A 20,339-nucleotide genomic window follows, 5' to 3' on the forward strand; every position below is an offset into this window, starting at 1 on the left:
GATCTAGAATAATAAAGAATTGCACCCAAATAAAAGACCTTTTAGGAAAATGAGGGGGTCTGTAACATACTCACACATTTAACGACATATTCCAGTCCACCTCTCATATCTCTCCTACTCTTCTGTTGGGTAGTACTCCTGTACTGAGCCATATAACCGCAACGATCTGTCCTCCAAGCTTTTGATCAGACCTTTGGGCCTAACAGTGGGACCCACAATGCTATAGTAGACATCATCTTCTTCATTCCCAGAACCGAAATCTTCCTCTTCGGGGGTTTCTTCATCGAGATACTCTTCACAAGAAACAAAAGAATCCGTACCATCCGACGAGTACTGGGACGCGGTCGTTTTGTGGCGTCTTGCTCGATAGTCCCTCCCCATCGACACAGGATCCACCGGGTCACAGGTCCTGGTCAAATCGAACTCGTTATCCTCAGACACGGGACACAATTCCGAATGTACCTCATAGTATAGTTGCGGGGTGGCGGGTCGCGAGTATGGAGATGGTGGCAGAAACTCTTCAGCTGAAAAATAGTCCTCGTCGTCGTCGGAACTATTGTCACCCCCCTCTGCGTCGCTTTCGCAATCAAATGTCGCCGTTTTGGATGCTTCTCCGTCTCTGTTAGCTTCGTCATATGTTTGTGGGTCGTAGACGCGCTTGTCCCCTCTCGCCCAACAGTCTGCGCATGTTGCTATGTGGGATTCGAGTGTTATCATTCTTGGACCCCAGCAGAGGCGCTTCTCTGGGCATTTTGATGGGTCCAGGTCCCATATACAGCCGCACAGTGTGTATTTGCAGGTCCAGTGGGTGCACATCTTGGGGGATGGGGAATCTCAGATTCCGTTGGGTTGGTACTTTAGTGGCTGATGGTGGCTAGTAAAGAGTACAGACGAAAGACCCTGCACCTTATAGCTTCACTCGCAAGATTTATCCAGAGCTATACATACTCATAAAAGAAAGCTTTAGTTGGCAAGTCAACACTAAAGACGGTTCCGAATTTGACAAAGACCATATGATCCTTTAGGCTTAGTTGCTCTCTCTGTCTTTCCCTTCCTGTGGCTTCTTTGTTTGGTTTTATTTGTCTGATTTCTTTGTCTAATTCCTTCTTCAGAAACAAACAATGACAAGGTAACTAGGTAGCTCTCTTTGTTCCCGTCCAGGGCTACTACTACTGTCGATATGTAGGGTTCAAATTCACACGTGACCATTAGCCAGACAAGCCAATGTTTTGTTTTCTTTCATTGGGTAATCAAATATCAGATCATTAGGTGTTTATGGTCTGAATAGCTTCTGATAGTAATTCCAAGTAATAGAAGTCTAGGAAACAAGTGTTGTGGACCGAAGTTCACTATGGTTTGTTTGGGTCAAACAAACTACTATTTTCATATAGCGCATTCGCCCTCAACTGTCACGATCGGTTGTAGATTACATATTTTGTAGTTTGTTGCATTTCAGAGGGTAATAGATCAAAAAATGATCAAAAAAAAAATCAAAACCAAAATTCCCGGTTCTTTCAACCTGATTCCCATCAGGCTGCTCCGTACCAGCGCCGAGCCCAGACCGTAAATCCCAAGTCACATTGTTGTCGTAATTGTTGTCATATCCATTGAACCATAATTGTAGAAAATAAAATCACAGATACTTGGAGTCAAGCTAAGTTGTCGAAGCCAGCCCCCGGGTGCTAATGTAGAATGAGTTGGCCAATTCTTGGGCATCCTCAACTCGATCGTTGATCATCAGGTAAACATCATCGATGATCTCCTCCCAGGTAGGAAGTATCAGGCCTTCAAGGCAACCCTCCCATTTCCACATATCATTAGCAAACTTGCCCTCCCACCAGACACGCCACTCGGTGTAGTCGTGGGAGTTATGGCTCATGAGACGGAAAGCCAAGTGCCCGATCTCCATGCGAAACTGGCGCCAGTTCTGGAAAGGACCAGACATAAAGCCGTCGATTTTGTTGGTGTAATCGCAGGTAAACTTTCCGTAGGAGATCGAGTCGACGCAGAACTGCAGGGTGTCGCGGGGGATTTTGGCAGCTGCTGCAAGGGTCGGGTCGGCGAAGTTCCAATCCTCTTTCCATTCGAGGAGACGACGCATGGAGGATTGGTGAAGCTGATAGACAATGGCGCCCATGTTCTTGGGGCAAAGCTCGAAGTAGCGGTGGTCGCGGGCGATCATGAGACTCTTCATGCCATAGACTGCTATCATGGCTTTGTACTGGAGGGTGAGCATGGCATTGCGCACCTCGGGGGGTGCCAAGATCCACTGGGGGATAACGAAGGCGTTTGGGTCGAAGTTGTACTCGAGAATTGAGCGACCCTGGTTAAGAAGACGCGTCATGGACCGCTTCTGACGGAGTTTAAGGGTGGCGCTGCTCATGGTGAGTGTATGGGAAGTGGGGGAAAGAAGTAGTAAAGAGAGGTTGTGGGGGGGAAGAAAGAATGAGAGAGGAAGGATAGTAGAAGAAGAGTAGAGGTCTGGGAGATGTCTCGTCTGTAAGAGCAGTGTTTTTCATACGCTCAATGCCCTTTGACATCTCTATTTTGACCTTGACGGCCACATATAATCTTGCGGCTTATTTTAGGTCTCCATTTACCTTTCCGTTGGAACCTTCCGTCAATCGAAACTACTAAGCCTAGAATGCGTTATTGTTAGCCTAAGACAGAGTCTATTAGAGTTGGGATTATGATATCAGGCACGTCCTCGAGTTCCATCATGTTTCTTGAATCAAAAGAGACTACAAGCTTCAAGGCCTGCTATGATACAAATCTTCTTTCAAAAAGATCTGAGAATTTTGAGACTTCATCAACAAAATTTATTAGCATCTTTCTATGGCAGGTGAAAGGCTGTCGCAGATTCCGCTACTCGATTGGTCCTGCCCGAGACAAGACACAAGACACTCTAAGCCAGAAGAAAACAAAGATGGCATTTAATTCATTGTAGTTTATTTCTTTTGAAGATCATTCCAAGATGTGAGACCAGCGTTTGCAAAGCATTGAGGCGATCAGATATTTTCGCTGCGGAATTGACCGAGACATGGGCAGGAGCATGCGATTATTGGACACTGGAGACCGCGATCTAAGATTAGCCATATGTAAATAGCTTCACTTCAGGGATAGAACTCACCGTTCAATGAGATGAACTCCGGACGCTGTCTCAATAATGCTGCTGACTTCGCCAGGCTGTAAACCAAAAGCGGCATCTTCGAACTCCTTCTGCATCTCGCCGCGGCCAAAGAAGCCCCTTCAAGGAGTTAGCGAATCATTTGGGATGTAGATTACTTAGAAAAACTCACAAATCGCCCTTCTTCCGGGCACTGCTGCAGTCGGACTCAGCGACTGCCAGGTCACCAAGAGTGATCTCTCCAGATTGAATGCGCTGTTCATGACCCTTGAGGATCTCAATAGCCTCCTCCTTTGTGCGAGTAATTTCAGCCTCTCTCCAGCTGCTAGGGCGGCGGCTATCACGATGCTTGACGAGCAAGTGGCTGCAGCGGATCTTGCCCTCGCCCTCGCCAGAGGCATCAGGGCGAGCAGCCGGGGTGTGGTTTTGCGCCATATAGACTTTCAGTTTATCGGTATCGGTTTCCGCAGGTGGCTCCCAGCGAGACTCTTTTGTGGAAGGATTGAAATAGTATGGGAGATTCTTAGAGTTGGAATGGCGAACTTCCCAACCGGTAGGAAGACCTGTGTCGGCCTAGGTCAATGGGTCAGCTATGCAAACTTTCAGAATTGGTTTGATCCCACCATTTTCCAATATTGGATCTAAAAGATTCTGATAATTTTCGAGTAAATAATAATGTACAGATCAATATCACTCAAACGGATCTTGCAAAGTAAACGATACAACGATCCAAGTCAGTGACAAGCCGGTTGTATGTGAACGGAAACTGCGGGGTGAGCAGTTGCAAACCACACAAACATGTCCAAGCTTTAGCTCTCCTTCAAGTTTAAACCATCACCATCTACTCCGTAGTTCTGACAACTATCTCCATGTACTGATTAGAATGTATGGCATATAGAGGGTCTCACAAAAAAGGTGAGATACAGTTCAGGTTCTAATACAGGTACGATTGGTATGTTACTTGCAGTGACTCCGCAAAGTGTTAACAGCCCTTCTACTACCGCCTTCTTAATTTATTATACTATCTTCTTTAAGTAGTATACCGCCTATTAGCTTTTAGCCTTTTATTGGTGGATATTTAACCGGCAGAACTTTGGTATTAACACTTTTGCGTAGTGACTATACCCTTCATGACTGTATGTGTGGAACGTGAATATATGTAACTATGTTAATACTGCATATATATTTTTTATCGGGTCAATAGACAGGTAGGATATAATTCTTACGTTAATAATTGAATCAAATACCTTTTGGAGGTTCAAAACGCGCGGGGGTCACATTCCAGAGGACACCTATATAAGGAATTCAAACCACCACCCATCCGCATACCCACGTGATTTCGGATCATCTCGGATCACCTCGGGTCATCGTTTTTCCGACAATCACTGCCTAGTATGGAGATCATTATGGATTTACCTCTTCAATCTCGAAGCCATTGTCTCCATCCCCACATTTGCCCGAGATCATCATCTGCATCTCGGTTCTCAATACACCACGTCCACCTCGGCCTTCGCTTTCAGCATGTCTGCTAGCCCTTCCTCCACGGCTGGTGGCGACACCAAGCCATCGGATCAAATTCACTTCAAGTTCTGCCGTGAATGGTAGGTTTCTGTCCGAGTTTCCCACCTGGGATTTATCCTTTCAGGGACATTGATGGCTCGAGGATATCTCGCTGACTGTTCCATAGCTCCAACCTGCTCTACCCCAAGGAGGATCGTGTCAATAACCAGTTAATGTTCACGTGCCGCACCTGCCATGTCGGCGAGCCTGCCTCGTCCCACTGTGTCTACCAGAACCACCTCCATAGCCAAGTCGGTGATACTGCTGGTGTTACTCAGGATGTGACGTCTGATCCTACGGTTTGTGGTCCTGCTCTTTGTACCCTATGCGGGGAGGTTATCTCTTGTCCTATTTGCGACCCCACCCCGATTGAGGATATCCCCGAGGATGCGCCGCCTGTGGGTGACAGCCTGGAGTCCTCTGAAGTCGAGCCCCGGGGGTCTACCCCAGCTCAGTAACTTCATGAGCATCCCTAGGCTAACCCCTATTCGCAGCTCCCACGAGCCAACAAGCTCTGTCCAAGCTGCGGCGAAACCGAAGCCGTCTTTTTCCAATCACAACAACGATCCGCCGAAACCGGCATGGTGAGAACTAATCCTCTGATGGATCCCCGATTCTCTAATATAGAAATCATGAATCATGTGCTGACTTGTGCTTCTATTTACTCAGAAACTCTACTACGTCTGTTGCGCGTGCGGTCAAGTCTACATGTGATTTCTTTCTGCGATGCGGTCTCCATTTTCCGATACCCTTGAATGTTTTTCTTTCGTGGTTTTTTTTTTTGCGACATCATCGGAGTTTGGCGAATATTTCGGAGCAGGAACGGAGAAGATGCGTGGAGATTTCGGAACGGGGTGAACTGATGCTACCTACTAAGAATACATATGGATTGAAACCCAATCAAAGAAACAAAAAAACGCTCTCCAACGAATGTAGAAACTTGAAATATTAAACATGGATCGGCGCCAATGACAAGATCTTCGACCACTTCTTGTTTCGTAGCTCTTGTCCCACCACACCTGTCGAGATATCAGCATCTAAAACGTGGGACGGCAGTTATCTTGGACTCCCCGATTGGCACTTACCGTTCATTCTTGTCCCGATGGGATCTCCGGACTTGTTGACCAATACACAAGCATTATCACCGAACCGGACAAGAGACCCATCAGGCCGTTGCAACTCCTTCTTCACACGAACAACAACGGCATGACGAATATCACCACGGCGGACCTTACTGGCGAGCGCAGCGGCGGTGGTGGCTTCGGAGCCTGCAGATCGCTGCTTCTGGACGACGACGACTATCCGGTCACCTAGATACCCAGTCACAATGTTAGCTTGGATTCCCAATTATCCTCTTGCTGTGCTATATGCTGGGTTCAAGTGCCGTGGAGACTGACCGATTGTCGCGGGCCGCTTCTTCTTCAAGACGTTCACGCACTCGACTATCGAGGCGCCGGAGTTGTCGATGCAACTTAATAGTGTCTGACGGAGCGAGGGTCAGTATTTTCCGAGCCGGTAACGGGCATCACTTGCGCACCTTTAATTGAATCATTGTGTTTTGGTGCTTGGTCTGGAGATAGCGTTTGTCCGCAATTTGTTCTCGCGGCCGGAGAGAGGTTTCCCCGGAGAGTAGGTTTATCCGGGCCTATGTGCCTCTATACAATATCGAAGTAAGACTTTAAGTTACATTCTCTAGGAATTGATTTCGTGCTATTGTTCAATTATTACAAATCTAGATTCAATTTAGTTTTTCGCTCAAAAAGAATCTCTTTTTTTTCCAATGTTAGGTCTCCAATTGACCATGTCAGTCATGGTACATCGCATGAGAACCGCCGGTTGATCATAATATACCCCGACCTGTTGTGTGTCTATTATTCTTACTTATATTGATCTAATAATTATAAAGAATGTTTATTCTAGTCGTTCGAGTAACATCCTAAATGGGATTTTACTGTCTCAATCCATGCCGCTGTCAACTGGATATATAGTTCAACAACATCCTAAATTCAGATCTATATAATCCTGGATTTTTCTTATTTTCTGACATAGATACATAGACTGGCTTTTATATAACCCCGAGATACATCGGGACAGGAATAAACTCGAAAAACCCATGAAAGCGAAGGTACTATGTTCATACTTAGATCCATCAGATTCTCCAGCAATTCATTGGCTGCGGATATTCAACAGCAAACATTGCGGGATGATATACTATATATTTTACGCATAAGACAGAAAAAGACCGATCACTTGATCTCAAAAATTGATCTTGATTGGGTGTAATTGCGGTGATACGACATGGAGGAAGGATTGGATGGCTTGACGCACGGTGCATATTGTTTGTATGCGAGCTGGGCGCGTAAAATCAAGTCAAAACAAACCTATACGGAGTAGAAAATGAAATGATAACAATAATAAATCCCCTCCTATCCAATATTTACTAGGAGAGAGAAGGACAACACGTCAAGTGGGAAAGGCGGAAGAGCAAAAGTAGAAGAGACGGCAAGGTCTCAGCTGGCACTCCCGAGTGTCCGTTCCGCCCCTAAAAACATCTGCGAAGGAGGCCCTTCTCCTTGGAACAGCCTCAATGGTGACAATCACCTCATAATGTTCCTCGTGTTGATTGTCAGTCACTCATTTTAATTCCCGTCTTGCGCCTCGAATCATTTTTCGACCCATCCCTCGGACCTCCGCCCTCCACTGTTTCTCGACTATCCTTTGCACCCACTCTGCAGTCTATGAGACCACATCTTCTCTCCCGCTTCGATCTCTAGCGGTCATCAGCTTCTTGTTATACTCACCATGCCTCCAAAGAGAGCGCGAAAGAACTCGCCCGTTGCCGAACGTCGCGAGCGCTTGACCCTGGCTAAACTTGCCAGCTATGACGATGTCGCAACCGATGCGCTAGTGGATCACGTATGCTCTTTGCCTGCAATTCAACACAGAGATATGTGCACTGACATTTCTTATTAACAGGCCTATTTTTGGACCACCACCCGCAAGAACCGCACCAAGTACAGCCCTGCCCGCGGAATCCACGATGATGATATTGGGCGCATTCTTCTTCACGATGTGATCGTCGACAAGGATATCCCCACGGCGGAACGCAAGCTGCTGGAGATACCAGGCTTAAAGAAATACATGACAAACCTCCGTAGCCCTCGAGAGAAGGAGTGGTTCCGCCGACACCTCCGCAAGTACATCCAGATGTATCTTCCAGACTGTCCTTTTGAGGTCACCACGACCAATCGATACATTATCACACAACACGAAGCTGCGATCTGCGCTCGCAGGTTTATTAAAAAGGGCGAGGAGATCAAACACCTGAGTGGAACGCTTGTGTCTATGACTCACGAAGAAGAGTTGGATCTCGGCTTGACCCGCAAAGACTTCAGCATCGTGATGTCAAGTCGCCGCAAGGCCCCGTCCTTCTTTCTGGGTCCTGCTCGCTTTGCCAATCATGACTGTGATGCCAATGGCAGCTTGACAACCAGGGGTAACGAGGGCATGTCTGTCGTAGCCATGCGCGACATCCACGAAGGGGAAGAGATCACGGTTTCCTACGGAGAGGATTACTTTGGCGTTGACAACTGCGAGTGTCTGTGTCATACTTGCGAGAGCGCTGTACGGAACGGCTGGTCTTCGAATATTGACACAGAGGCAAACAGCAAAGAGTCCAGCCCCATGTCCGAAGCTACACCGGCCGAAGATAGCAATGCGAGCAGGAAACGTAGACGCAGCTCGGACGCGGATGAACCTGAGAGCTCTTCTACTTTGACTTGTTCCACTCCGCGCAAACGTGCAAAGTTCCAACGACAAATTTCCAAGTTGCGAGAAGAGATCTCGGTTTCTGAACTTGCTGGGGAGTCGGGTCCAACTCGCGGATCAGACGGAACCCCTATGCCGGACACTGTACTGATTCCAACTGCTCTTCTGGCGGAAGCTGGACCCCGGGTGTCCAAGCTAGAGAAAGAGATCACAGAGCTAACCGCAGTGGCGTCGCCAATTGATTCACCAACCCCCCTGCCAGTTGCCACAGGGGCGGGACAACCAAGCGAGGCTGCCCAAGGCAACCCCAATGGGACAAATGGCAGTAATTCTACTATCCCTACTGACTGCGAATCTCCAAACTCCACCGCCGATGAATCCCACCGGTCGTCGACGTCAACGACCCCCACAACTGTGGATGACATGGGAACCAAAATTAAGACAGAAGAAACTATACTAGAACCGTCGGAGTCGAAAATACTCAACGGTGAGGATCATCCCGATGCCTCTCCTGAAGGTCAGCCCGCCACCGCCCATCCTATGGACATTGACCCCGAAGAAGGATTATCAGACTTATCAAATTCCACTCAATTAGACGACGCCGATGGTGCCGCTGTGGATAAGCCGAAAAAGCGAAAGCCTCGCACCAAGCGGCGATTCATCGTAGACTCCGTTGAGACCGAGTCACAAGTTGCCCGAGTCCCCGGAGACTATACCAAGACATCACGATTGCTTGCCCAGAAGTACGACCGCTGGGTGGAGTGCCAGACCTGTGATACATGGTTCCTCCAGTCAAATTCATACCTCACGCGACGTGAATGTCCGCGCTGCGAACGCCATTCCAAGCTGTATGGATACCAGTGGCCATCAACAGACAAAAGCCCGGATGGTGAAGAGCGAGTAATGGATCATCGCACCGTCCATCGGTTTTTGTCTCCCGACGCACAATCACGTATCTGTCGCCGGGATCGCGGTGTTAGTTTTGGGATCACCCCCACCCCCGAGCTATCCGACACAAATACCCCAGAAACGGAGACCAGCGATGCAACTGAGTCTCGCCGTGATGCTCGGGCAAGTCGGCGTCGCACTAGAGAACTTCGTATGACTATGTAAACAGTACAGCCCTGGAGCCATGTTTGATCTACGAGACAAGACGGTTGGGGCCGGAGTTTTGGTTTAGGGGGCATGGGGATTTGTGATAATACTTGTTTAAATTTGCATTATATTGCATTATATTGTATGGAAATTGGATCTGGAGTTTGAATTTCTTACAAGGGTGCATTTTCAGGGTTGGAATCTGGAGGGGACAATGTTTATCTGGGCTTTGTTCGCACAGGGACTCCCTTGACAGCTACTTTTTGGCACATTAATTGAGGTTGAATATAAATATAACTAGATGTCCTGGGGATTCTCCAGCTAACTATGGTTTGTTCTTACTATATGATCAACGATCTATCGGGGTGATCGAGTCCGAATTGACAACCACTGCACAAATCCCCGCATTTCGTTCCGGGCATCAACAATAACTGCACCAATAAGCTGCTCTCGTGCCAAAGCCCAAGAGTGTCTGATTGAAAATGACCAAATTGCTGGAGAGCCACACAGAGAAGCTCGGGGTTTCCTCTACCGAATGCGATTGCTCGTCATATGGGGCTGATACCTCATTGCGCACAGAAAGGCTATGGACGGCCTGGCTATATATGACATGGGACCCACCGGGTTGAATACAGCTATGAATGGAACAATAACACTTTGAACCAAAAGCCGCTGAAACCCCAAGATGAGGTTCTCAGACCTGATTGTCACCCTACTCCTCGGCTTCGGGGTCACAGCCAGCACTGTATGGGACAACCCTCTAGTTTCCCTCGACTACGGAACCCTCAAAGGCCAATATGACAGTACCTACAATATCTCATATTTTCGCAAGATCCCATTTGCTGCACCACCAATGGGGGAGAACCGCTTTCGCGCGCCTCAGCCACCACTAAAGATCACCGGAGGCCTCTATGACACAAACCAGGAATTCGACATGTGCCCCCAGCGCACAGTCAACGGCAGCGAAGATTGTCTCTATCTAGGTCTATTCTCACGCCCATGGGACATGCCCAAGGATACTAACAGACCAGTGTTGGTCGTATTCTACGGTGGGGCATTCATTCAAGGCAGCGCGGCGTTCACCATGCCGCCATCCTCATTCCCGATCCTCAATGTTAGCAATATTAACGACTACATTGTTATCTACTCAAACTACCGCGTCAATGCCTTCGGCTTCCTACCCGGCAAAGCAATCAAAGACTCGTCGACCTCAGATCTAAACCCGGGGCTATTAGACCAGCAATATGTCTTGAAATGGGTACAAAGTCACATCCGCCATTTCGGCGGCAACCCTCACAACGTAACAATATGGGGCCAATCAGCCGGTGCCGGCTCAGTAGTGGCGCAAGTCCTCGCAAACGGCCGCCATGGCCAACCGAAACTATTCTCCAAAGCCCTGGCCAGCTCGCCGTTCTGGCCCAAGACGTATAAATACAACGCACCCCAAGCAGAAGCAATCTACAGCCAGCTGGCGAACCTAACTGGTTGTGATAACTACAGTCACGCTGATCGGACACTCGCCTGTCTCAAATCCGTGGATGTCCAGAAGATTCGTGACGCAAGTTTGATCATCGGCGCAAGCAACACTTGGACGACGAGCTCTTACACCTGGGCGCCTGTGATAGACGGGACATTCCTTGTTGAGACACTCACAGACACTGTGAGCAGGGATTCTCTGAACACAGAGTTTGTCTGGGGAATGTACAACAGCCACGAAGGCCAAAATTTCATTCCGTCGGGACTTGACAGCGCGGTTTTGGCTAACGGATTTAATTCCTCTGTTGCGAGCTTCCAACAATGGCTTTCGGGTTTCGTACCTGGGTTGTCGACCAAGCAGATTGGCGAGGTGGAATCTCTTTATTATCCCGCTGAGGGGAGCACGGAAACGATCGACAGTTACAATACTTCTTATATTCGAGCTGGCTTGGTTTATCGGGATGTTGTGCTTGCTTGTCCGGCTTATTGGATTGCATCGGCTGCAACGGAGAAAGGGTATCTTGGGGAGTATACGATTTCCCCGGCGACACATGGGAGTGATACTATTTATGTTTGTTCTTCCCTTTTCGTTGTTGTTTTCTTGTTCTTTTTTTGGAGCTTTCTCTTTTTCTGGAGAATGTCCTGGTTTTGGTGGCATACGCTAACTTGAATGATACTAGTGGAACAGAATCAACGCTATTCAAGAGACTAACCCTGTTGTTTATGAAGGCTACGCGGGAGCTTTCGCGAGTTTCTTCCAGACGGGAGACCCGAATGCACACAAAGTAACGAATGTTTCGCAGCCAGGTGTGCCGGAACTACGTACGGATGAGGAATTTGTTGTTGTAGATGATGGGCTTGAAAATGTGAAGGTGGTCCAGTTGAAGAAGAGGTGTGACTTATGGCGAAAGCTGGGAAGGGAGATACCCGTCTGAAAGGTTAGAATGAAAATAGTCGTTTACAGTTCGTTCGATACAATTGGACTCAGATATTGTTATACAAGAGAAGAATTAAGTTCGTTATATATGATTGCATATCGTACATACTTCCAAAAGATCTAATGACTATAGCAGCGACAATGGGTATAGTCGTTTTCCAGGTCCCCAAAAAAATTCAAAACCTCAAACCAACGCCATGTATGTTACAAGATTTATACAGTGTGATAAATGCACGCACGCGCGGATCTGAATCTGGATCTAGATCAGAGCCTGGCCACGGAACATGCCCTCGCGAACCTCACGGACAACGTCCTTGCGGTCCTTCTTGCCAACCAGGACAACACCACGGCCACGCTTGCCCATACGACCGAGACGGCCCAGACGGTGGATGAAGTCAATGGTTGTGTGCGGCACGTGGTAGAGAACCACTGTCTTCACTGCCAGGGTATCAATACCACGGGAGGCGATATCGGTAGTGACAAGAACCTTAGTGTCAGGAAGACGGCGAATTGGCTCTTGGCGCTCAGGGAGCTCGAAGGGAATGCTGCCGGCAGCGCGGTTCTTCTTCTTATTAATCATGATCTCCTCCGCAGTCGGTGGGAGCTTAACCGCTGTGAACTCCGACAGGGTCTCTTGTTGCTTCCGGGAATCGGTGTCACGGGATAGCGAGACGGCGTCGATACCCTTGGATTGCAGGAAACCGGCGACCTCGTCAGCTTCCTCGCGCTCGTTGACGAACACAATAATCTTCTTAACCTTCGGCTCCATGTATGCGTTGAGGGGTCCCCATGTCTCGGTGTGCTCGTGTCTATCCCCTGCCTTGCCGATTGACCAGATGACATCAGCACAGGCAAGGTTTCGGTTTCCGCGGTATGGCTCCTTCTCAATATCCACGACACCTAGTTGCACGCGACGGGGAATGGCGTGCAGGTTCGGAGTCGTCAGGCGCTGCAGATCAGGGAAGCGCTTGCGCAGCTGGTTGTCAAGACTGCGGGGGATGGTGGCTGAGCAGAGAACCAATTTTTTGAGTGACGGAGCAACCTTAGCAATGATTTCAGACGTTGTTGGGATGAACGATCGGTCCATTAGGGAATCGGCTTCGTCAAGTACAAGGTGAGTGACTCGGCTGAGGATATTGGGGTTCGATCTCGCAACAGAGCCCAAAAGGTGAGGTGTTGAAACTAGAATATCGATCCCGGCGGGGTGGAAGAGGGTGTTCTTGATCCGGCGAGGAGTGAAGGTTGATGAGATTTCGCCCGAGCGGTACTTGACGGTGTGAGCCAACTCCTTGAGCTGGGATCCAACCTGAGATACCAATTCGGAAGTAGGAACGAGAATAATGGCCCGAGGACGACAGGCATTTGTCATTGGTGGCTCCTCAGGCTCCAGATCGAACGCCTTATTCTTCATTCTCTCTTCTCGCTCCCGTGCCTTTCGTTCCTCAAGGGCCTTCTCTTCCTCCATATCGATGACTTCAGCACGCTTGACAGCATCAACAATTGGTAGCAAATATGCGAGGGTCTTTCCCGAGCCGGTCTCTGCTGCCAGGAGGTACTGGTCAAAATCATATTCTTCTTCGTCTTCGTTCGCCTTCTTCACTTTCTTCTTCTTCTTAGATTCATCCAGCAACAGTTCGGGAATCGCGAGCCTTTGAATAGGCGTGGGGCTAACATCGGTGAGACCAGCCAGAGCCTGAGCGAAGACTGACTGTCGAACTGCGGGAAGGAGAGGGAAGTGGTCGAAGCTGGTGATGTCGGCAAGTCGGGCTTTGATAGCAGAACGCCGACCGTAAGGCACAGGTGTCAATGTTGTTTGCATCTTCAACGCTTTGTACAACGGGCTTTCCTTCTTCTCCGTCTTGCCCTCCTCCCCTGAACGCTTGAGGGCGGCCTGGGATCGTGCGCGGGGTGTGTCTCGAATCCGTGCCTGAGTCTGGTTCATCGAGGCAAAGGGCCCGGCCCGTTCCCGTCGTGGCTTGTTAGGAGATGGTAGAGACGGTTTGGCAACAGTAGGCGACAAGGCCATCCGAGCAGCCTTGCGGCGCAATCGAACGGTGGCCATGCCTCGCGTGGTCTGCCATGAGGTCGGAAGAATCGATGGTGCGATCAGGGTCGCCTTAGTTTGACATAGAAAACATATCGAGGATCGAATCGGCAGAGGCATTCTACCTAAATAAATGCGATAAGATGCGCGGAAGTGGAAAACACGGAATGATCGAAGAGAAGAGGCCAGAACAGGTTCAGATGTTTTTTTCCCGCGATTATAGGCGCCATTCCTTCCTCGGACTAGCGCAGATCATAAACTTTGACATAAAGGTCAGGTGATTGAACTTCTGACTCAGCGTATTTGGGATTTTGGAAGCCTCAGGCATTAGACCAACAATTGATGATCATATTGTCACCTCTCTAAAACTGTGGGAATATTTGGTTCAAGAGCTCAGAGATAAATATTTTCAAGGTATTTTGTCATGATATTTCCCCATTTGTGGTTTGATGGAACAAAAACTTTGTAGGTAATATATTTATAAGATAGTAGGTAGGTATATATATATATCTGAGATCCATCCAAATCCCCCACTGCATATAGGAACCAACAGAAGACTCACCCCAGCATTTGCCCATAGCCGAGCTTATATATTCAACGAACACGGGATACAAGAAACTTCGAAGGCACAATGGTCTAAAATACGAACGGAGTTTATAACGAAGTGGACTATCGTGACTTTTATTCTCCTCCAAATTCCTCTTTGCGAGAATCATGTTTTCGGACATAGATGTATGATATGTAGTAACTTGGCAACTGCCCACATGGGAGGTCTGCACTTTTGATCAATTTGTACAATGTAGGTGGAGTTTCTAGTCGGAACTTCTGCCTGGATGTTCGGCGTTTTTTCTGGAATGCACTTAAAGTGATAATTGGACTATTTAAAAGTATCCGAAACTAAGACTTGAGCTTTGCTACATACTTAATCACGTGCTATATTTAGGTATGCTTGACGAATTGAAGGTGGTAGGTGCATGCTGATATCGATAATGATCCACGAAGCTATTCCACTTGTAGGCTAGCGCCGATCCTAGGCATCTGACGCAATGTCACGGGATGCTGAAACACTTGAAGCCAGCCGTTGCCATGACAACTCCCGCAACAACAGTTTCTTGCTTGGGGTAACAATCCACTTGAATCCATGGGAGAGACATATCAAGTTTCGTTGTTTCTACTACTCTTCTTCACAACTTCTTTCTTTGTCTCTATTGCTCTTCCCTGCTAGCTCTGCCTGAGAGTTGGCATTAGTACCCCTTCGTTATCCCTTCCCTCTTTCTTTTTGCCTTGGTTTGACACCCAGACACCCAACTTGGGTTTGTTTTGGTACTTTGACTCTTTGCCGCAGCATTCCTGCCACGATCGACACGACTTTTACGCCTGCATCAGGACTCGCTGGCAAACATTTCCCACGCGACTCCTGGTTATTAAGAACGGTATGGTACCCAACCTCTATGCGATTTGTCTTGTGCCATTTGTCATCCGTCATAAACCCACCCACCGATCAGGATTCGATGAGAAAGCACTGACACATCACAGACACCCTGTCTTGGTCTTTTATTACGATTGCATACTTCGTATACTGAGTCACCAGCAAGCCCAACCTCAATATGGGTAACGGATCTGGTCAGCGGCCACTCTCCGAAGTGAGCCCCATGGCCCAGAGGCGCAATTCGCCCAGCTGGAATCAAGTTACCAAGGTACTGTCAACGCGATATGTCGCATGTGATGAAACATACTGACAAGACTAGCAGGTACCGCATGGCGAATCGCCTGCATACGATGTCTCGTCTCTGAATAACAATACCTCCCCACGCCTGTTTTGGAAAGGTCGCGACTCCCCATCGCCATTTGCCAAGGGAGCCGAGAATAAAGCGCCATATGATCCAGAGGGGTGTTATTTCCCCTCAAAGCGCCCGTCGCTCGAGAATTTGAAACGCGTTTCGAAGGTCAAAAATCACAGCATGTTCCTCGAAGGTGGTCAAGAGTATGACCCAGCTTCAGTAGTTTTTCCTCAGAGACCGTTGGCCTCGGAGAGGTCTCCACAACGGGACAGCCAAATGAATGTTGCAAAATCCCAATTCGACGAAGATACCACCCAGGTTTCTCGCCCGTCGTCCCCAAGCAAAGATCAAGCATCGCCAAGCAAGTCCTCGCTATCCAAAGGTAGCCGGTACGGCAAGGGATTTGACCCTCAGAATGATATTTGGTCTGAGTATGGCAGCGCTGGGCATCGGCATGCGAAGAGTGTCACATTTGACCACGCCCCTCCTCAAATCAATGAATATGAAATGACAACGCCGGATCTTTCCTCAGTTGCATCTGAGTCACGAGAAAACAGCTACGAGTCCGACGAAGAGGGGGATCTTAGTTTCGAGGCTGAGTCATCCATTGAGCGCGATGATAGCTTTGACGCCTCGCTGGAAGATATCGAGAAGACCCCTGTTGTGCTGCCCGAAGACTGGCGTTTCATGAGCCAGAGCACAAACAGCGATGGTGATCCGTTCATCGAGGACATCGAAGAAGACAGCACCGAGGAGCGACCTATCTCGCGTGAAGGAGGATCTTCTCAGCACACACGTGTTGAATCGCTGGACTCAAATGGCGAGCGACGTCCCCTCCCGCCTTTGCCATCGGTCAATCGCATGCCTGGTGCGCGTCCATCCTCGGCTGGTAAGCTTGCTGCTGCTTTTGAGCTTGGCAGCGCAGGCCAGCGTGTGCTGCCAGCACCTCCGGCTTCCGCCTCATATACAAAGTCTGATCTTCCCGGCGCTGTATCCATAGAGGAAAGACTCCGTCTCATGATGCTGCAGGAGGGAAGTGATGATGACGCACATGATGACCACGCGGAGAACATTGAGGAACCATTGGAGCTTCCTAGAGCAGATGAAGATCCGACACCAAAAGATGATACCCACACAGATGGGGAGGCCAAAGAGAACTTCTTTTCTCCGCCTCGCATTTCTCGCGACTCAATATTGCGAGGAATTCGCAAGGGGGACGATTATGAAGATGACAGCTTTGATGACTCTTCCCAGATTGCTTCTAGCCCCCAACGTTATGACCATTATGACCCCGATGTTCCCATTCCATCCATGGAAACCGACGACGATGACTCCTCCAGTGTAATTATTAAACAGGAAGAGCACGATGAAGACCTCTACTCTATCTCTGGTTATTATCAGCATATGTCCGACAACAGCCTGTCGTCCCGTGATCAGCGGGCCAAGTACGACGAGGATAGCAATTACTCGCTACGATCTGCTGCAGAAGCCGCCGAGCGCGAACACGCTGGACACCATAGTGACAGACAGGAATCCGACCAGACTACCCCTAATGCTGAAACCCAGACTGATGTCCAAAATCCTGTACAGCCAAACCAGGATGGCCAGGAATACAAAGAGCCGGACGCCCCTCAGGACCAATCCTTCGACATGGCGTCTATCCGTCAGTCTCTCGCGCGCCCTATCACCCCTGAGATGGAGCAAGACCAAGCTTCTGAGCCCTCTACACCAGACTCTGTCATTCGTCATCCGATTGAGGATGACGATGACGAAGACGAACGCGAAGAAGCAGAAGAAGAAGAAGCAGACGAGGAAGAGGAGCTGGAGCCGGAACTTGATGAGAGCTCATCCGACGAGTCTGTTCCGGAGCCCGTCGCAACAATTCGAGCTCCTGGTGCTGGTCTCAAGACCCGGCCCTCACTGACCCCTGCGGATATGCAGTCCATGGCTGCTACACGGCGTCAGATCAGTGGCCAGCATGTTCCACCCGTCCCTTCATTGCCAAAGCAGATCTCCAATGACTCGAATACGTCGGATGGTGAACAAAAGCAGATTGATTTGCCACCGAAGTTGGGGTTGCCTACGGATGTTGCCCAGCGACAAAGCAGTTGTTTGAAACTCGATATTCCCTTCAGTATCCAGGAAGAAAGTCTCGGTTTTGGACTGGACAAGGAGTTTGATCGTGTCATTGAATCCCAAAAGGTTGCGTTTCACCTTGCCCTTTCCCAAAGCCCTGGTTCTGTGCGGACTTCTCAAGCGAAAGCACCCAAGGATCCCTTAGCAAATACTGAACACCCCGCTGACTCTTGTGCCCCCAAACAGAGAGGATATCTCATGAGACAGAACACCAAAGTTATTGTTGCCAGCAGCCGTAACGAAGAAGAAGCAATGCCTTCCACTGAGCACACTGCCCAAGACCTGCGGGGTACACGCTCTGCTGGCTCTTCTCCACGCAAGCCTAGCCAGCAGACATGGACCACAGTCCCTTGGAATGGCTCACCGCGCCGCCCAAGTATTAAGGCTGCCACCGGTATCCCGAAGAAAAAGCCCGTCCCTGGTGCGGGCGGAGTCCCGCCTCTCCCTGGACAGCCAAGTAACGTTCAGGAAGCCCCCGCCACCATCGAAGAGAACGAGCCAGCCATGTCCGAATCGTTTGAAGATGGGGAAGAGCGAGGGCGTTTGTTTGTGAAGGTCGTAGGCCTCAAATATTGTGACCTTCCTCTCCCACGTGGTAAGGCCTTATCATCAATACCTATGCAATTCATGTTACTAATCGAAATTTAGGTGAACGGTCGTACTTTGCACTGACTTTGGATAACGGACTGCACTGTGTGACCACCTCGTGGTTAGAGATGGGCAAATCTGCTCCCATTGGACAGGAGTTTGAGCTCATTGTCCAGAATGACCTTGAATTCCAGTTGACCTTGCAAATGAAGATTGATGAGAGCAAGTTCCAAACACAAGAACCCGCATCATCCCCTTCACGTCAAAAGGCGTCGGCCCTCAGCCGTGTATTTGCATCCCCACGCCGGCGCAAGGAGCTTGACATTAAGCAACAAATGCAGTCTCAGCAACAGAAGACCAAGGACGTTAATGCCCCTGTATACGAACGGCTTCGGAACTTGGTTGCAAGAGATGGTAGCTTTGGCCGCGCGTATGTGGCTTTGAGTGACCACGAGCAGCAGGCCTTTGGCCGTCCCCACATTGTTGATGTTGCTTGCTTCAACGAATGGGCAGTTGAGGAACAAATGAGCAGTGTCAAGAGCAAGAAGAGTGCGACTAGCATCAATACCCAGCGCCGACCACCATACAAGATTGGAAAATTAGAAGTGCAACTGCTCTTTGTGCCTAAGCCCAAGGGTAGCAAGGATGAAGACATGCCAAAGAGCATGAACGCGTGCATTCGCGAAATGCGCGATGCGGAAAGTGTTGCAACACGCTCCTGGGAAGGGTTCCTTTCCCAGCAAGGTGGAGATTGTCCAGTAAGTGTCCATAACGTCTTCTGTTGCCGATTTAAAACTAATCAATCACAATAGTACTGGCGGCGTCGCTTCTTCAAGCTCCAGGGATCCAAGTTAACGGCCTTCCACGAAACAACACGCCAACCTCGTGCTACAATCAATCTCGCCAAGGCCTCCAAGCTCATTGACGATCGGTCCTCCCTACTTCAGAAGGAGACCAGCACGAAGGGTGGTTCCCGCCGCAAGTCTGCATTTGCCGAAGAAGAAGATGGCTATATGTTTGTTGAGGAGGGATTCCGCATCCGCTTTGGCAATGGTGAAGTGATTGACTTCTACGCGGATAGCCCCGCAGCTAAGGAGGGCTGGCTTCGAGTCATGTCTGAAGCTGTTGGGAAGGGCTCTACCTCCGGCAGTGGTGCACTCAAGCCCTGGGCTGATCTAGTGCTCAAGCGCGAGCGTAGCATGAAAGCCAGCAATGAAGCTGCTCCTCGTCGTCCACCCAGTGGGGCTCCCACAGCACCTGCCTCACTTCTATCTCCTACTCGGAGCCGAGTCAGTGCCATAATGGGACCTCCATCTTCTGCGGGATCTGGGACGCCGGCGTCTCAATCCCCCCGTCCTCGTCACAAACACACCTACTCTCAACCTGAGATAGGCAGTGCTGAAGCGCGTCGACAGAAAACCCGCTCTCTCATGTTCTAAGTACTACTCTGAATGAGTAGAGTTCCAAAGCACAGATCATCCTTCACTTCTTCTGTGCATGATGTCAGTTGTCACAATAACTCTTTTTATTTGTCTCTTGGAGGTCTCCCATTGCATTTCAATTTATTTTCAGTTTTTGTTCCCCGTTTTTTGCGTTTCGCGATGACAGTCACTTGGCTTTTTATTTTGTTCACTTTCTCTTCTGGTGCTGGTGTATGAGGCGACTCCTTTCCTGACTTTTCTTTTTCTCTGTCAATTATCTTTTCTTTATGAATTGTTGCGGAATGGCGAAGGCAAATATGGCAACTGTACGATTCAAGACCCCATAGCACGCACAAATGATTTCCTTTTGATAATTTTCTATGGTTTCCCTGTACCTTGATGATAC

General features: G+C 49.0%; 9 protein-coding genes across 9 annotated transcripts; 4 read left to right on the forward strand and 5 right to left on the reverse strand.

The window, feature by feature from the left end:
• Positions 1–114: 114 nt before the first annotated feature.
• N7537_002464 (uncharacterized protein) lies at positions 115–816 on the reverse strand (the record flags this gene model as incomplete). Its single annotated transcript, XM_056893522.1, has 1 exon — positions 115–816. One exon carries the CDS (start codon positions 814–816, stop codon positions 115–117), a length of 702 nt encoding a protein of 233 aa, XP_056758517.1.
• Positions 817–1,654: 838 nt separating this feature from the next.
• Positions 1,655–2,383, reverse strand: N7537_002465 (uncharacterized protein; the record flags this gene model as incomplete). Its single annotated transcript, XM_056893523.1, has 1 exon — positions 1,655–2,383. One exon carries the CDS (start codon positions 2,381–2,383, stop codon positions 1,655–1,657), a length of 729 nt encoding a protein of 242 aa, XP_056758518.1.
• Positions 2,384–3,126: 743 nt separating this feature from the next.
• pin1 (peptidylprolyl isomerase ESS1) lies at positions 3,127–3,753 on the reverse strand (the record flags this gene model as incomplete). The annotated part of the gene is made up of 3 exons (XM_056893524.1): positions 3,127–3,247; positions 3,300–3,700; positions 3,751–3,753. 3 exons carry the CDS (start codon positions 3,751–3,753, stop codon positions 3,127–3,129), a joined length of 525 nt encoding a protein of 174 aa, XP_056758519.1.
• Positions 3,754–4,648: 895 nt separating this feature from the next.
• Positions 4,649–5,401, forward strand: N7537_002467 (DNA-directed RNA polymerase II core subunit RPB9; the record flags this gene model as incomplete). Its single annotated transcript, XM_056893525.1, has 4 exons — positions 4,649–4,728; positions 4,815–4,986; positions 5,182–5,271; positions 5,357–5,401. 4 exons carry the CDS (start codon positions 4,649–4,651, stop codon positions 5,399–5,401), a joined length of 387 nt encoding a protein of 128 aa, XP_056758520.1.
• Positions 5,402–5,604: 203 nt separating this feature from the next.
• On the reverse strand, positions 5,605–6,263 carry N7537_002468 (mitochondrial 54S ribosomal protein uL14m). The gene is made up of 4 exons (XM_056893526.1): positions 6,225–6,263; positions 6,085–6,169; positions 5,773–5,997; positions 5,605–5,706 (listed from the first exon to the last, which is right to left on the reverse strand). The coding sequence occupies exons 1-4, from the start codon at positions 6,237–6,239 to the stop codon at positions 5,636–5,638; spliced, it is 396 nt and encodes a 131-aa protein (XP_056758521.1). The 5' UTR covers positions 6,240–6,263; the 3' UTR covers positions 5,605–5,635.
• A 1,226-nt stretch (positions 6,264–7,489) lies between these two features.
• On the forward strand, positions 7,490–9,568 carry N7537_002469 (SET domain-containing protein; the record flags this gene model as incomplete). Its single annotated transcript, XM_056893527.1, has 2 exons — positions 7,490–7,603; positions 7,664–9,568. 2 exons carry the CDS (start codon positions 7,490–7,492, stop codon positions 9,566–9,568), a joined length of 2,019 nt encoding a protein of 672 aa, XP_056758522.1.
• A 667-nt stretch (positions 9,569–10,235) lies between these two features.
• On the forward strand, positions 10,236–11,961 carry N7537_002470 (putative carboxylesterase; the record flags this gene model as incomplete). The annotated part of the gene is made up of 2 exons (XM_056893528.1): positions 10,236–11,597; positions 11,707–11,961. 2 exons carry the CDS (start codon positions 10,236–10,238, stop codon positions 11,959–11,961), a joined length of 1,617 nt encoding a protein of 538 aa, XP_056758523.1.
• A 261-nt stretch (positions 11,962–12,222) lies between these two features.
• On the reverse strand, positions 12,223–14,025 carry mrh4 (ATP-dependent RNA helicase MRH4; the record flags this gene model as incomplete). Its single annotated transcript, XM_056893529.1, has 1 exon — positions 12,223–14,025. One exon carries the CDS (start codon positions 14,023–14,025, stop codon positions 12,223–12,225), a length of 1,803 nt encoding a protein of 600 aa, XP_056758524.1.
• Positions 14,026–15,614: 1,589 nt separating this feature from the next.
• Positions 15,615–19,951, forward strand: bud4 (uncharacterized protein; the record flags this gene model as incomplete). The annotated part of the gene is made up of 4 exons (XM_056893530.1): positions 15,615–15,704; positions 15,759–18,519; positions 18,573–19,270; positions 19,325–19,951. The coding sequence occupies 4 exons, from the start codon at positions 15,615–15,617 to the stop codon at positions 19,949–19,951; spliced, it is 4,176 nt and encodes a 1,391-aa protein (XP_056758525.1).
• Between the last annotated feature and the right edge of the window lie 388 nt (positions 19,952–20,339).

The sequence above is a fragment of the Penicillium hordei genome (assembly GCF_028827395.1).
Source record: "Penicillium hordei strain IBT 12815 chromosome Unknown utg000001l_segment0_segment0, whole genome shotgun sequence".
Lineage (NCBI taxonomy): Eukaryota > Fungi > Ascomycota > Eurotiomycetes > Eurotiales > Aspergillaceae > Penicillium > Penicillium hordei.

What these genes read in the sequence shown, in the direction of transcription:
- N7537_002468 (XM_056893526.1), bottom strand. An exon ending in GAAGCGGCCCGCGACAATCG is followed by an intron (nt 5,998 to 6,084) that starts GTCAGTCTCCAC and finishes CTGGGTATCTAG; the next exon opens with GTGACCGGATAGTCGTCGTC. An exon ending in CATCGGGACAAGAATGAACG is followed by an intron (nt 5,707 to 5,772) that starts GTAAGTGCCAAT and finishes ATATCTCGACAG; the next exon opens with GTGTGGTGGGACAAGAGCTA.